Here is a 17353-nt window from a genome sequence, read left to right on the forward strand (position 1 = left end):
CAGTTATGGGTGCGCGGCTGTCTGTTGAATTTACAGGAATTTACCTTGAACACACAACACTTCCAGACCGTGGCGCCCATCGATTTTAATATATTCCTAAAATCCAACGTTATTTTAAGGACGTGTGCGCAAGGCCTGAAAATAGACTGTTCAGGGTTTATGATGGCAAAAGGGCTGGACTGGTAATCTCAGGAGCCGATGCTGTTGGATTTTTTTTTTCTTCCTTTTTTTTTTCCCCCCTAAGAGATCGGCCCATAATTTAGATGGGGCGGCCCATTGGCCCATCTTTAATATAGACAGTGGACTGAACCAATCAGGATATAGGACGAAAGCGGCCCCACCCTCTCTCTGCGTGGTCTGCTACATTCAGATGTTCTGACGCTGGACGGGGAAAACTGAGCTTTCTGAAAACGCTGACGTCACACAGCGAGTCTGTGCATGTCTGCTTTTTATTTCGCATTAGTTCAGAGATCTGAATGGGACTCTTTTCGGCGCAACACCAGTGAACACATATTTACACCCAGCTGATCCAACTAATGAAGTAACTGCCCTCTCTGACCCAACAGCGCGGACTTACCCAGAACCAGCTCTAAACCCTGTAACACGTTATACCAGTGTAACTGAGACGAGTGATAGTGGCGTGCTGTCTGTTTTACACACTACTCTATCGGTATGAGCTTTAATTATACTAATCCAGCACCACCTTGGATATACTGACAGACCAGCTACACCAGCAAACTCAAAATACATCATTTACTATTACTGGAGCTCCTCATCCAGCCTGTTTACTCCACGGCCTCTCTGGATTTTACAGCGGGTCAGTAATGTATGGCAAGCCAACTAATCCAAATGTGTGGGAAAGAAACGCCTCCACGCGTAAAAATATGACGTGTCCACATGTAAAAAACCCACGTGTTGACAGATAAAGACGCAATCTTTTTACATGTACAGACGTGATCTTTTTACGTGTAGAGGTGCAAATTTATGCCGTCTGTACATCACATGCTTTTTTTTTTTACCTGTACAGAAGTAGAGAGGAGTGAAATAGGGGGTACATCATAGTCACATGATTACAACGTTTTAGTTACGTGGACCATACGTGCACAGTGTGTATGAGTATGTATGGGGCTATGTCACGGTACGTTGACACTGCGTTGTAACCCATATAAGCGTCTTATGCATATGGAATACACTACGTTGCATGACATCATGTGTTGTCAGGCTGCCTTATTACAATGCAAATGTATGCATAGGTGCGTTTACTGATTGGATGTTAGATGCCAAGACGTGTATACACAAACAGTTTTACCGCCTGTACCCGTGATTTTTTTATGTGTGGACATGTGATATTTTTACACATGGAAGCGTTTCTTTCCCACACATTTTGGCTTAGTTGGCTTGCCATAGTAATTTGGATTATAATGACTTGTTTATAGATTCTGATAAAGTATTATGCAGTGAAAAAATAAGATGTTTCTGGCTCGTTGTTTTAGTACATTAAGACACGTTAAGATTCGTCCTTATAACGGACCTCAGTGGAAAGAAAACCCACATTAAGCATTTTGAAGAGTTTTAGACTTCAGTTGGGTTAGCTCTGTGGTTCTTCAGTTAGCTAGATTAGATCTGTGGTTCTGGAGTAACACTGTAATGCTAGTTTTCCTGCTGCATCACTCAACTCGCCTCAGTGAGGGCAGATAGTTAGTTGATGAGCTAGTTGTTAGTTGATTAGTTGGATCAGGTGTGTTGTAATCAGTATAAACCAGTAACCGTAATTTATGTGACCGTAAAGCCTGAAACAGGGACAGTGCCTGTATTGGGTCTGTTCTCTCTGCAATTTGTGGATAATATGGATATATGGATAATACAACTGATATGGCTATACGGCGGATTTTTAAAAAAGAGGGTAACGGGAACTAACCATGTAAACTGTGCTCACAGTGTTTCTGGAGCTGTTTTCTGATAACTGTTTAAAAACACATGAATCAAAACCCAAAGATCAAAACCCACTGTGTGTTTAATAAAATACAGCATGTGTCTAAACAGTTAGCTTAATTTGGAATTAGATAGATAGGTAATCAAGGTTTGAGAAAAAAAATAATGTTCAACTTTCCCTGATGTGCCTGATCAGCCAAAAACGTTTATTTTCAAATTGTGTTCATTAATTTAAGATCGCAGGATAAATTAAATAATTGAAAATCCATTTAGCTAACTAATTTGCTAGAAGCCGGATGTAGAGGATAGCTAGAATTGAGAACAATACTGGGTAATGTTCGTAGTTTAAAGCAGTTTCTTAACCCTGGTCACTGAACTAAAATTCTGTTTGTAGCCTGATACAAATACATGTTGTAGCTGTTTAAAGGAGGAAACATTTAAACAGAAAAAGAATTAGAACTAAGCTGTTATATCCGAGAAATTTAGAAAATACATATTAGAGATGATTTCAATAAAAAGGATAAAAACAATTGAACTACACAGAGCAGACAAAAATAGTGGAGTTAACAATAGACAATAAACCTCTTATATTTAATATGTTGATGACACATGCTTCTATGTAACCCCACGTACATAAATTATAAGCCTGCTGAATTTGGCAACCCAAGGTAGCTTTGTGTGTGGGAAGGGGTGGGTGGGGCAGACGACTCTCTATCGTCAGTGTTTTGAAATTGGACTGCTGTAGCCATTTCACACGCTGGCTCACTGTTCCTACAGAATGCACCTTTAAATTTAATATTTAAAAATCCCACGCTATGGAACTCCATATCCCTTTAACTCTGAAAAAGTTTGTGTGATTAATGTGGTGGTGGTACATTTGATTGTATCTTGATTATTTTAGATTGTATTTTGTATCAGGATTGTGGCCGTGAAACCTTTGTAATGTTTATCATTTTTCAATAAAGATTTTCATTTAAAAAAAAAAAGAAAAGAAAGAAAGAGAGAAAACAAAGGGCGTCCGAGCCGGAGCGCGAGAGAGGTGAGACCTGAGCGCTGTAGAGCCAGGGAGAGAGTAGCTGCACCAGCTGGCTTGGTAAAAGTGAACATTCTCTTGAGTTGTGGAGTTATTCCATTCTGGCCATCACCGTCAGACATAGTGAAGGAGGAAAATCGCTTTTAAAGACGTCTGCACGCATTTAATATCCACGAGCTGGAGTGTGCTATACAGCTAACATTCTCCTTACCCCCTCATCCAGGGAAACTGGAGGCTTAATGGGTTGGGCTCTTTCTTCCATGTTTTCAGAGTATTCCCTGCCACAAGATATTCTCCATAATAGCACTCTGCCACATAAAGATAATGGCTAGAGATACTGTAACCCGAAATGAACATTGCATTCACATTCTTTCTAAATGGAAAGAGGTGGACTTGAATTGTTTACCTGTTTTACTTTGCTTAAGGGTGGTTTTGCCTTTAGATTATTTTTGGGCTCTTCTCTGACATTGTACTTTCACAACTTTATTAACAATTTTGTTTGGTTCTGAGGGGAGGGATTTGTTGTTATATTTTGCTGCAACATATTTGACCTATCAAATATATTTGAGAGGTTTATATGTTCAGGTATATGTCAGAGTTTAATGAAACTTTGAAGAATTGAGGCGGTGTAGTGAGTGAAATGAGACATCGGTTCATAAAATTGGGGAGAAATTTTTGAGTCAAAGTATCCAGAGAATTAATTTGTGTTAGGACTATCGTGTGGTATAGTTTATTTTTTTAATTATTTATTTCTCTGCACAGGGAAACATTAATACAGGGTTCATACACTTTTTGACTAATAAATTTCCATGACTTTTCCATGCCTTTGCGGAGAAACAGAAGAGTATACAGTACAATAATCAATATTAGAAACAACCAGCTAGTTTATTTTTTTGCTTTTAATATTGGCACAAAAAACATTAAAGCTGATTTTTTTGGTCATAGAGACTTTTATTAATGACCTATTTAACATGTAATATGTAAATCACTCATCAATAAGTAGAATGAAGCAAAATAAAATAAATGTGTGTAGAAAAGATAAGTAACCTGCTTTTAGAGCCATTGTAAAATATTAGTAAACAAAACTACACTGTTGTGTCGAGCTCTCAGGCTAATGTTACAGAAACTAAAAGAGACTTAGAGAGATGGGAGAAAGTTCCACAAAGTCAACTCTCACCACAGCCCTCCAACAGTCAGGGCAGAGATGCCTCCCAGACTATGAGAAATAAGATTCTCTTGTCTGATGAGATAAGGATAAAAAAAAAAATCATTGAATCTAAGCGGTATGTGTGGAGAAAAACAGGCACTGTTTATCACTTGCCCAATACAATCCAAACAGTGAAACATGGTGGTGGCAGAATCATGCTATGAGGGTGTTTTTTAGCTGAAGGGACAGGATGACTGGTTGCAATTGAAGGAAAGATGAATGTGGACAAATACAGAGATACACAGCTAAAATAACAAAGGAGTTGCTTTTTTTTTTGATATTGCAGTTTTTTTTATTGCAAAAATGTCTACATTTTTAATTTGTTCCTTCAAGATGGGGTGCTAATTTGTTGAGCAAATGGCTGCAATGAAACAAAGAGTGAAACATTTAAAAGGGTTTGAATACTTTTTGTACCCATTGTACATATTTGGTAATTGTACTGTTTTAAGGCAAGGCAATTTTTAAATTTGAAGGGGTTTGACTGAAAATATTTTGCTATATATATTTGCCTTTCTTTAACAAACAGGTTAAATCATGACATGGGGGGGGGGGGGGGGAATCAGTAGTTTGGTAGATTTTATACAAATATAGGCAAATTATGTTAACTATTTTTGTTTGGATTATGTATTTTTCAATAAACAATATTATTTATAACAATTTTAAACCCATTTAACCCTCTCATGCATGAATTATAATAAACTCAGTCAGGATTTTTTTATGTTTTTATACATCCTTAGGGATGTAAAACAAGGTTTGTTTATAAAATATATATTCTATCTTTATTCGATAAAGAAATATTTATCTGTCCACTCAAGTGTACTTCATGCAATGCATGTTTTGTTGTAAAAAACACATATATGTAATAACTTAGTAGTTCTATAGGTATATTTGTAATTCATTTATACAGTTTTAATATGGTATTCTGTTGGAATGGTGGAACTGAGGATATTGTGACAAGAAAAAGTCTCTGAACTGTAGAACCTCATAGAATCTTCTTTGTAACTGGTATTTATCATACTGTATTCTTGTCAAGTCTCTGAACTGTTAAGTCTCTAGACTGAGCAGATTCTCTCATAGTATTTTATAACATGTCTCATATTTTCTGTCAAATCATGCTTGTTGTTAATTTCTGAGACTATTTTTTATGATGGTTGCAAAAGCATCCAGGGCACAAAGCTACAAGACACTGCATGCAGATGTACTTCGCTCTTCGTGTGCATGCAGCATTTTGGCATCTGATGGCCTTTTTTGCTTTCTTGAGCTGGGAAACGTCTCAGGAAGGGCCTTAGACACTGCTCTCACCATTCACAGCCCTGAAAGATGGTCTCTTAGGTTCAACAGCCTCATCTCCTTCATCAGTTTCATCTCCTTTCACAGCCTCAACTCCCTCAGTAACATTTCCAGACTCCTTACCTTCACTATCACTGCTTGACCCTACTTCTCTGCTTGCACCTGTCTGTACTGGCAGTCAAATCAAAGAAGTTGATTTACAGCCAAAACATTAAACGATATAAATTATTTTCAAGAACAACATTGGTAGTAATTGACATTGCATTAAAGTTGAAACATAAATAGTGATGCATGATGTACAATTAAGTGGCCAGATGATTAATCTGCAATTCCTCTAAATATAAAATCAAAATTTTGAAAATCTTTACATAATATGTGACCTTAGATGTTATTTGATGTAATTATATATTTTTTGTCTGCAATGGTATAATTTTATAGAAGGTAGAAACAGAAATAGCCAAGGTGTTTGGTGGTTCTCCCTGTCTGCCAGCCATCTTGGTTTCATTGACTTCTTTTTCCCATTACAATGACCAACCAATGGATTTTTTTTGGATAGGAAAAAAAAATCCTTTTGTAGCTTCCACTAGAGTGGACTATATGCAGAACATTTATAGAGAAAAAACACTTTTAAACAGCTGTACACTGTAGTGACCTCTATGCATGAAAGGGTTAATGCCACTGACATAATGATAGCTGCTATAGAACAACCCTTTAAAGCATAATGAACTTTTCTTAAGATTCTTAACACATTGTGACACTGGAATTAAAAAACAAATGTTAAAATATCTTAAATGAATCATAAATCAATTTAAGCAACTCTTTATAATAAAGTCATCATGCAGATTTATTCACACTTCGAAGCTCCCCTTACTAATTAAAACTTAATGGGAGATATAAAAGTCAGAAACAATAAGTCCAATACATAAATATTATTACAGTCCTATGCATGTATTATTTTAAATGATTTAATAGAATTTAAACAGTTGAATTTGTGGATAATTAATTGTGTTAATGATAAAAAGTAAATGTGTAATAGAGTCTACTGAGTCTTTGTAATATGAAATAAGTTTATTTGAAAAATATAAGGACAAGAAAAATATGGAAAGTGTTAGGACATAAAGTTTTAAAGTCACATACAGAGGATGGAAGATAATTCAGTTCAATTCAATTTTATTTATTTAGCGCTTTTTACAACAGAAATTTTCACAAAGCAGCTGTACAGAGAAAAGCATGTAAACGCCTATTGTGAGCAGCACCACAGAGATGCAAATTATTGTTGGACACAGTGGCAAGAAAAACTCCCTTACATTAAGAGGAAGAAACCCTAGGAGGAATCAAGACTCAGTCAGAGGAACCCATCACTAACAAATAACAGAACAAAACAACAGTACAGAGAGATAATGTGAGCTATAGGTAATGTAACAAGTACTATTTATGATACAGCGGGCAGTGGAGAACCAGGCTGGGCAACATCAGAAACAGGGCATCTTGATACATGTAGAAGAGATAAAAATGTTAAATGGACATGAAGGCACCCTGAAACACTGGCATCCACCCACTCCACCGTCCACAAACCTGAATGACTGTGTGCAGTGAGTGAACAACAGCACCAGCATCTCAGTTTACCACAATTCCCCATGTCCCCCAGCCTTATCTAAAGGGAAAAACATTAATTACCAAAAGCTAAACTAAACAAGTAAGTTTTTAGTCTAGACTTAAAGATGAAGATGAGTCCCGAACATATTCGAGAAGTTTATTCCAGAGTTGGGGCGCTTTATAAGAGAAAGCTCTTCCTCCTGCTGAACTCTAAGAAAAAACTAAGAAACCAGCACCCTGAGATCTAAGTAATTGTGGTGGTTCATAATAGGAGATGAGGTCTCCCAAATATTATTATATTATAAACTGAAGTTTATTTAAGTTACTGCAGGAACATCCTGACAGCAGTGCATCATAAAAGTCTAGCCTTGAGGTAATGAAGGAATGTCCTAATTTTTCTGCATGGATGAGGCATTTCTAAGCTTGGCACCTCTACGGAGGTGTAGAAAAGCTGTTCTAGTAACAATTAGATATGTGTTTATTGAATGCTAGATCTGAATCTATGATAATGCCAAGATTTAAAGTCTGTCAGATTCCACCCACTGGAATATAATGCAGTGTAGCCCACAGTAACTGGTAGGATATATCATCAGGAGCGGTTAATAGCTATTAACATTTACCATCAAAATTATCAGTTTGTCTGATTTTACTATTTATAGGTATATATTTGAGTAAAATTAACATTGTTGTTCAATTCTATAAACCACTGCCAATATTTCCCCCAAGTTACAAATACAAATATTGTCATTTAGAGTATTTATTTGCATAAAATGAGAAATGGTCAAAATAATGAAAAAGGTACAGAGCTTTCTAACCTTAAACAAGGCAAAGACGTTTATATTTGTTTAGAAACAATAAAGCTAATGTTTTAAGAATTCAGGAGTCAATATTTGGTGGCATTACCCTGATTTTTAATTACAGCTTTCATGCATATTGGCATGCTCTCCACAAGCCTTTCATACTGCTTTAGGGTGAATTTATTCCACTCCTGGCACAAAAAATTCACGCAGTTCAGCATTGTTTGATGGCTTGTGGCCAACTGTGTGTGTGTTTGTGTTTGTCACAGTATACACTATACGCTGCAGGACTTTTATTTTGATAGCTGGTTGCCGGATGTAACGCCATCCTCAGCGGAGCTGCGGGGGTCTGTAGCTGGGGTGCTTAGTTTAGAAACACAGCAGCAGATTGTTGGAGGTTAAGGTGGATTCAAGGCTGTTTATTGTATTGGATCAGATCAAGTAACAGAGTCATTGTGATGTATTGATTGGACATGTTCTAATAGTTTCAGCGCTTTGGACAGATGTTTGCTGTGGTTTAAAATGAAGACTGGATTCTCTGTAGGTGAATATGGAAGGGTGGTTAGAGTTTCCCCCGGTCTCCAGTAAAGTGGAGCAGCAGAAGATCCAGCTCTAATCAGCAGCTCCACACCTCTGTACTCAGACTGCTCTGCTGGAGGAACACCATCAGCTCACCTGCTGCAGGTATGGAGATGTTCCACTCTTCACCTTCACACTGCTCTACATTTACTCTTAGACACACAGAAACACATTCAGAAGGAGCAGCATTTAACATCACACACAAGCAGCTTCATCCAGGAGCTGGAGGATCATCTTCTCCTAGTTATCTCTGAACAACACTTTCATTCTGCTTTATTTTAGATGAACAGGAGATTTAGGGGCTACTTACAAACCCTGAGTGGGGATATATTGGAGAAATAATTATCTTGTCTGGTGGGTTAAAGTGTTAAATTGTGCTACAATTGAGATTCACGTGTTTACGTGTTTCTTCTTGTCAGAGTCCGTTTGTGTACATAGAGTATGTCTTTATGATCCATTTTAAAACTATGTGTATACTAGATAATGTGATATTCAGCATATAGATGTAGTGAGTGTAGAAACATTTATAAATGCAGCTGTTTCATAGTGAGTGAATTAATGTTAATTTTAGAGCTAAATGTAATTCTTCCTGAGAGCTGGTTTGTGTGGGTGGGGGTTGCTGGTCAAGGGCTGGTAGATTAAGAGATGGTGGGGGCTGAGGGCTGTTAAAGGGGGGAAGGGAGGCGCATAAAGTGTGAGAATCATTCAGGAGTTAGCAGTTTTGTTAACAGTTCTGGTGACACGATACTCTGCATATTTTGTGTTTTTTCCACATAGAACATTTAGAACGTGTGTACTGTCTGAACTATCATTGAATATAAAAAGATATACATTAAATCAAAGTTTAGAATTTAAAACGTTTACTGGAAAAATTGTTTCAACATTACAGGTTTAAGTACGTCAACGGGTCAACACAGTATAATTAAATCTCAATAGGTCAACACATTTACAACCAAGAGAGAGAGAGAGAAAGGGAAAAGCAAGGTGAGGGAGTAAGGACCCTTGGGTATCTCCTTCTCTAACCCAACACAGACTTCATCCATGCAGTTATCACGGATGTTCAGCTCTGTCTCCTTCATGAACACATCAAACTGTACTTTTGTATCTTGCAATCCTTAAGCTTCCTGAGAAAAAAAGAGTGTATGGAAAGGTATTCTGGCCTTTGTTCCACTTTATGCCGTTTAGAACAGTCATGCTCTGGCTATCTGGGAAGAGGTTCCCAGCATTTTACTCAGATAGCTTTTTATACACTGATCCCAAATCAGCAGTGAAGCTTCTCTGGCACTCAGGATCATGTTCTCTTCACAGCTCTTGCTGTTGATAAAAACACTCTGACCTTCCTGATTCCTGAAAAAGTCTAAACAACCACAATTGTAAGAAACTGGCTTTTACTGGACTGTGATTTTTAGCTCTCCAGCCAGTCCAGTATATACTGGTTTATAGAAGTGTTACATAGAAAAGAGTTTCTTTAATCTTTATACTTTCTTACTATGTTTTTAAAGTAGTGCAACGCTTATTAATATTAAACACCAAAGAAGTTGATTAGTTGTAAAAGAAACCTAGTAGATGTTCTCCTGCTTCCTTTTCTGGGAAGACCACTGTGATGTCCTCCAGTTTCTGTGGTTTTAAACTAGCAGTCCTGAGAAGAAAATTACAGAATATCAGATATAATAGATTCTTCTTATTGCCTACGACTGATAAAGCAAACAATCCATAACAAGCCGGTTTTAGCAGAATTAAACAGCAGAGTCCATAAAACATGTAAATGTTAACATCTAAAGATGATGCATTAAAGCAAGTCTTGTATGTATTTTTGAACAGTAGAAAACGTAGTGCGACAGCAGCAAAAGTACAGAGTCCCATTCAGATGCACCATTGTTTGTACACACTTAGGGGAGAGAAAATGCAGTGAGGGCAAACATTCCATTCAAACAGACAGTTCATTTTTCATTTGTATATAGTTGGGCTGCATATACTTAGTCCACATTTGCCAGTACCTCATTCCTTTTTCCTTCTGTAATCTTAAAAAAATGTCAGCATTTTCATTAAGTGTAGATAATTAACATTCTCTATAAAGAAGTCCATAATCGGGGGTTCTAGACTGGGTCTTCTAGGCATTTACCCATGTCTTCTATGATACGGATATGCGTAGCTCTTTTTCCATGTAGCTACAAGGCCAGAAAGTGATTTATAGCAAATATGATTCTCTTCGTGCAGCTAGTGAAGACCAACCAACTCTGTCATATAGTCTGCAGTGGTAGACAGTGGGGTGTAAATCACAAGATTCATTACGATACGATACGATTATTTTAGTCAACGATACGATAATGTACAATACCTTAAATTATGTCACGATACGATACAATACGATTTAATGCGATTACAATCTGTTCCTTTTCTAAGAACTGCGGACAAATATAATTTGAATGTTTTATTATTAAATGTGAAATGCAGTGTGATCATAAACAGTAAACAACTTCACAGTAATTACATACAGTAAACAATTTTAATTAACAGAGAAAAGAGGTTGGCTAACGAAAAGCAGCTGTACTGCAAATCTTTACTACTGCTTACCAAGAGCAGTTTGGCTTTTGTAAACATTGTTTACACAATAAAGTAGCACAAATTTGCTTATGAGTAAAGCAAAAAGAGAAATGTAAAAAAAAATGGATATCCACTGGATATGCATATAAGCTGCCCTAGAGTAACTATGTTGGTGATAAATAGTCAATCATTCTCTACATTTCCTGATTCAATAGGGTCTTGACAAACAAATTACAAAATCTTTAATTTATATCACAAAGCATTGAAGAGTTACACTGCATTATATTAGATGTCCACTAAACGTCACCAAAGTGTTCAAAACCTCTCCAGAGCGCCCCTAATCTACTACAAAGATACAGAAGTTAATCTGTCACTATACAACAAGAGTTTGTACTATTTTTGTTTGTTTGTGATAAAATAAATGAATGTTAGTCTATTTCAGAGTAATATTAATATCACAAAATCACACGTATGCACGCTGTGTGCACCCAGATGTTTAGCAGAGTGATTTTGGTGACAGCGCACCAAGTGGTGACAGATTGGCATGCTCCACCTCCAGCCATTAGGAGACCAATCAGTGCAAATTATGTACCAATGAATTTGTCTAAGGGTGAACTATTGGTTGAAATAGGTGTCAATCAATTTTGTGACCCTGGAGAAAGGCTATGACCTGATTTGATTGGACACCCCTGAAAACCAACGTGATCCAGCGTTCACGCCATTGGTTCAAAAGACGATCACTCAAGAAAAATAGTTGTTTTTGGACCAATAAAAACCACAGAACCTAGAAGAGGACATCCTTAGCTTTGTATTCACCTACAGCACAGTGGATGCTGTGATAAGTGAATTTTCTATAATAAAATCTGATGTTATTTTACATACTTATAATATTTTATAAGGCTATTTTGTTGGGGGGGTGTGTTCCCCATTATAAATAATGTGAAAAAACAGGCTGTTTTCAGTTGGAGATTTCTGGCGACTGGTTTCATGTAGATGGCTGAAAATTTACATGCAGGTAGTTAAAGTAGTTGTGGTAGTGTGAGGACAAGTGGTCAGGAGGTTACTGGAGAGAGGTGAGGCAGAGACGCAAAAACAGTCTGGCACCAGGTAAGAATCCCTTTTGAAGTGTTTATTGTGACAAATTAAGCAACCGAACCCAAAAACAAAAATGAAAACAAAACGAAATTTACAATATATATACAAACTATTTACACGCTACACTGGTAGGAGTTAAAGGTGGATTGGCAGCTACCACCACAAATGCTAATATTCAGCTCAATAAACTCCCGTCGGCATACCAGCCACGCTCAACCAGCCCCCCAATAGTGTACCCGCCTGCCTTTAAATACCTTTAGCCCATCCCCGGCTAAACCAACAAGTAATTAACTTGAGGGCAGGTGGGTAAGACAACTATACATGATTGTATATGTACAATATTAACATATTTACAAACAGAATGACATGCATGTAAACATTTGGACATCCAGGTAAGTATTGATGATAATTTTACAATGTTAATGTATTATTTTCTCTGTTCTCTTTTTCACAGGTTCCCCCAGGCTCCCCTGCCCCAGGACACCCCTTGGTCTCTACCCAGACCTTAAGGACCCGGGTGGCTCGCGCGCCGCCATTTCCACAGGATCCAGGTAAGTACTGTGTTTGTGTAAAAAATGTCTTTGCAGGTAAAATGTCTCTGGAGTTGGTGGTGATGTGTTCAGGGCCCTGACTTCATCACAGTAGTACTAAAGAATATGAGTTGGTCGTTGTGTTTAGAATTTTTGACGCTTTAAAACATTCTACTTTACATAGTCAGAACTGCTAGAGGGCGCTTCTGCAGAAACAGGTTAAACACACGTGAAAAACACATGCATCAATGTTTTTATGTCAAATGGATGCAACCAACTTGATTTTATATAGATCAGTCTGTAAAGTGTTAAACGAACATTGAAGTGTTTCTAGTGCAGCGTGAGCAGAATCTGCTACGCAGTAAACAAGTCATCTGCATAATAGGTGTAATTTACAGTCTAAGGTAGAGGCGGCAATATTAAATAAATTGTAAATATTAAATAAAACTGGACCCAAGATTGAGCCATGAGGGATTCCTTTTGTTATGGGCTGTAGGTCTGATTTATGTTATTGAGAGACACACATTGCCTCCTGCCAGAAAAGTAATCCTGGACACACAGGATTGCATTATTGCTAAAAACCAGTCGTAAAACCTAGTAGTAGATCATGAACAGCAACATCAAAAACCTTTGTGAGATTAATAGAAATAGCATTGTAATTTGTACATTGATTGTTATAAATGCATCTAAGAATTGAACCTTTCCCCCACCCCTAATATTTGTTAAGGAAAATGTTTACTCTCCAGATAAAATCTTTATTCCCCCAAAATGAGTTTCCAAATTTAATTATTTCCATTTTAACCCAAAACTAAGATTTTGAAAAATATTTAGGTTTTCTTTTTTCTCTATTTCTTTCAGAAATGAATGCTGTTCTGTTCCAGATCTTCCCCTGATCTCAGTGTCAGTGTTCCTAACTGGAAGAAGTTTATCTGCACAAATACAATCAGAAGATTTTAGGAAGATAATAAGTTGCTGAACAAAAAGAAGAATATGGCATCCACAGAAATCTCCAATATTCAGCAAACATCCTCTCCTACACCCGAAAGGCAAATGCAGAAAAGTACAGGGAAGAAGAAACCACATCACTGCTCAGACTGTGGAAAGAGTTTTACTAAACCGAGTGATCTCCAGCGACACAAATACATTCACACTGGAGAGAAACCATATCACTGCTCAGATTGTGGGAAGAGTTTTATTAAACAGAGTGATCTCCAGCAACACCAGCGCATTCACACTGGAGAGACACTGTTTCAATGCACAGAGTGTGGGAAAAATTTTTATAAACAGTATAATCTCCAGCGACACCAACTCATTCACACTGGAGAAAAAACGTTTCACTGCTCAGACTGTGGAAAGAGCTTTACTACACAGGGTGATCTCCAGCGACACAAACGCATTCACACTGGAGAGAAACCATATTGCTGTTCAGTCTGTGGCATGAATTTTCATCAAAAGAGTACTCTCGAGCGGCACCAGGGCATTCACACTGGAGAGAAACCATACTACTGTTCAGCCTGTGGCATGAATTTTCATCAAAAAATTACCCTCCAGCGGCACCAACGCATTCACACTGGAGAGAAACCATATCACTGCTCAGTCTGTGGAAAGAGATTTACTTCACAGAGTCATCTCAAAACACACCAGCGCATTCACACTGGGGAGAAACCATATCACTGCTCAGTCTGTGGAAAAAGATTTACTACACAGAGTCATCTCAAAATACACCTGCGCATTCACACTGGAGAGAAACCATATCACTGCTCAGACTGTGAAAAGAGTTTTACTACACAGGGTGAACTCCAGCGACACAAACGGATTCACACTGGAGAGAAACCGTATCACTGCTCAGAATGTGCGATGAATTTTACTAATCAGTATAATCTCCAGCGACACCAGCGCATTCACACTGGAGAGAAACCATTTCACTGCTTAAAGTGTGGAAAGAGTTTTACTACACAGAGTGATCTCCAGCGACACAAACGCGTTCACACTGGAGAGAAACCATTTGACTGTTCTGTCTGTGGCAGGAATTTTCAACAAATGAGTACTCTCAAGCGGCACCAGAGCATTCACACTGGAGAGAAACCGTACTGCTGTTCAGAATGTGGCATGAATTTTTATCAAAAGAGTACTCTCCTGCGTCACCAACGCATTCACACTGGAGAGAAACTGTACTACTGTTCAGTCTGTGGAAAGAGTTTTACTACACAGAGTCATTTCAAAACACACCAGCGCATTCACACTGGAGAGAAACCATATCACTGCTCAGTCTGTGGAAAGAGTTTTTCTGAAAACAGTAATCTCAAAACACACCAGCGCATTCACACTGGAGCGAAACCGTTTCACTGCTCAGAATGTGAAAAGAGTTTTACTACACAGGGTGAACGCCAGCGACACAAACGCATTCACACTGGAGAGAAACCATATTACTGCTCAGAATGTGGGATGAATTTTAATAAACAGTATAATCTCCAGCGACACCAGCGCATTCACACTGGAGAGAAACCGTTTCACTGTGCAGACTGTGAAAAGAGTTTTACTACACAGGGTGATCTCCAGCGACACAAACGCGTTCACACTGGAGAGAAACCATATCACTGTTCAGTCTGTGGCATGAATTTTCATCAAAAGAGTTCTCTCGAGCGGCACCAGGGCATTCACTCTGGAGAGAAACCGTACTACTGTTCAGCCTGTGGCATGAATTTTCATCAAAAGATTACCCTCCAGCGGCACCAGCGCATTCACACTGGAGAGAAACCATATCACTGTTCAGTCTGTGGAAAGAGATTTACTACACAGAGTCATCTCAAAACACACCAGCGCATTCACACTGGAGAGAAACCGTATCACTGCTCAGTCTGTGGGAAGAGTTTTACTACACAGAGTCATCTCAAAACACACCAGCGCATTCACACTGGAGAGAAACCGTACCATTGCTCAGACTGTGAAAAGAGTTTTACTACACAGGGTGAACTCCAGCGACACAAACGCATTCACACTGGAGAGAAACCGTATCACTGCTCAGAATGTGCGATGAATTTTACTAACCAGTATAATCTCCAGCGACATCAGCGCATTCACACTGGAGAGAAACCGTATCATTGCTCAAACTGTGAAAAGAGTTTTAATACACAGAGTGATCTCAAGCGGCACCAACGCATTCACACTGGAGAGAAACCATATTACTGTTCAGTTTGTGGAAAGAGTTTTACTAAACTGAGTCATTTCAAAACACACCAGCGCATTCACACCTGAGAGAAACCACATCACTGCTCAGACTGGCCTGAATTTTCATCAAAAGGATTAACTTTTAATAATCCGAATATTCTCCGCACACACAGATACATTTACACTAGAAATAAACCGTTTCATTGCACAGTGTGTGAGAAGACTTTTCATTAACAGATTCATCTTCAACATCACGCATTCACACTGGAGAGAAACTGTATCAGTGCTTGGACTGTGGGGTGAATTTTAATCACCAGTATTAATCAGTGCATATACATCAGTGCATCCCCATCAGTGTTAAGACTTAGTTTAGTTTTACACACCTAAAACTATTCGAGATTCTATCCAAGATATGTTAATAGTGCGTATAAAGGGCAAAAAAATATTGTTATTAAGTAACCTGCTATCTCAATATTTTTTTTTGTGATTAATTGTTTTTTATTTACTTATGATGCACAAATACATAATCAATAACACACACAAAGGTATAACACTTCTCAACCGCCCTCCCCCTTCCCAAAATACCCCACCCCCCACCCCAGTGGTGAGCATCTGCACTCTTACATATTATAAAACATTTAAAGTACATTGTTGTACAATTATAAAAAGAAAAAGAAAACAACATTTTCCAGTAAAAAAAGTTAAAGTATTTTTCAGAAACGAAAAACAGATATGGGTTTCAAACTAGTACATAGCACCTTAGACATGACCATCAGCAATAAAGGTTTTGACTTCTTCAAAAGCTGAGTTCCACCTCATTAGAGTTTGTGATCTGGCCCCATGTATACGGGCTGTTGAGAGTTCCATAGATATAATATCAAGTAAACTTAGAGCCCACAAACGCCTACACATAACATGTGGAGGATTCCATCGGCTGACTAGCATTTTTTTGGTTGCGGTAAGAGCTGCCAGCAGTAGGCTGCTCTGGAAAGGTGTCAGTGATAGGTTGGAATAATCATTTAGAAAAAACAGACTTGGAGTTATAACAATATCAGTCCCTATCAGAGTTGAAATGTCACCAGATAGCTGTTGCCAGAAAGGTAGCAGAGATGAGCACTCCCAAAAAAAATTTAAAAAAGTTCCCGTCTTTCCGTCTGAACACAAAGTGCAATTAGGTGAGGTAGTTAGATGCATATGAAATCGTTTAAGTGGTGTTAAATATACTCTGTGTGTTAGTTTCCAATGGATCATTTGATGATTAGGATTCTTAGATGACATAATGATTGTCTCCCATGTGTGGTCAGAAAAGATATCTTCCAATTCACATTTTAAATCTTTTGACCAAACTGATGTTACCCCAAGAGGTTTGTATAATTTCTTAATCAGAAAGGAATAAATAAATGACGCAGAAGTAAGGATAAGGTCATTGACACATATAACACTGCGAATACTATGCACTGGTAGTTTTGTGTTGAAGGGAACACCAAGAGCCCTAAGAGCTGATCTGATACGCAAGTAGAGGTAGAAAGTAAAGGCCGGTATATTGTACTTAGTTCTCAAGTCCTGAAAAGTTCTCAAGCCT

The 17353-nt window shown here is 38.0% G+C and overlaps 6 protein-coding genes and 1 pseudogene across 9 annotated transcripts in view; 4 read left to right on the plus strand and 3 right to left on the minus strand.

Annotated features, from left to right (window-relative positions):
* Positions 1–17353, minus strand: part of LOC111194226 (zinc finger protein 239-like) — a 457259-nt gene that overhangs the window by 356884 nt on the left and 83022 nt on the right. The gene's annotated exons all lie outside the window — the stretch shown is intronic.
* The window catches only part of LOC125803860 (zinc finger protein 239-like), a 217288-nt gene that overhangs the window by 154535 nt on the left and 45400 nt on the right, over positions 1–17353 (minus strand). The gene's annotated exons all lie outside the window — the stretch shown is intronic.
* Positions 1–17353, minus strand: part of LOC103021480 (zinc finger protein 585A) — a 258231-nt gene that overhangs the window by 140455 nt on the left and 100423 nt on the right. The window lies entirely within an intron of this gene.
* LOC125780482 (zinc finger protein 850-like) overlaps positions 1–17353 on the plus strand; it is a 76775-nt pseudogene that overhangs the window by 40721 nt on the left and 18701 nt on the right.
* Positions 1–17353, plus strand: part of LOC103036135 (zinc finger protein 239) — a 245471-nt gene that overhangs the window by 20200 nt on the left and 207918 nt on the right. The window lies entirely within an intron of this gene.
* The window catches only part of LOC107197278 (zinc finger protein 135), a 142936-nt gene continuing 133753 nt past the window's right edge, over positions 8171–17353 (plus strand). Inside the window, exons 1-2 of one of the 2 annotated variants that reach the window (XM_049482354.1) lie at positions 8171–8539; positions 12528–12624. The gene's annotated coding sequence lies outside the window, so the exon portion shown is untranslated. The remainder of the gene's footprint in view (positions 8540–12527; positions 12625–17353) is intronic. The other variant, XM_049482355.1, reaches the window with a different exon arrangement.
* LOC125804030 (zinc finger protein 781-like) lies at positions 14644–15979 on the plus strand. Its single transcript, XM_049483136.1, is given in 2 exon segments — positions 14644–14690; positions 15319–15979. Coding segments are annotated over 2 exon segments (639 nt in total). The 3' UTR covers positions 15911–15979.

Source organism: Astyanax mexicanus, chromosome 8 (genome assembly GCF_023375975.1).
Source record: "Astyanax mexicanus isolate ESR-SI-001 chromosome 8, AstMex3_surface, whole genome shotgun sequence".
Taxonomy (NCBI): Eukaryota; Metazoa; Chordata; class Actinopteri; order Characiformes; family Acestrorhamphidae; genus Astyanax; species Astyanax mexicanus.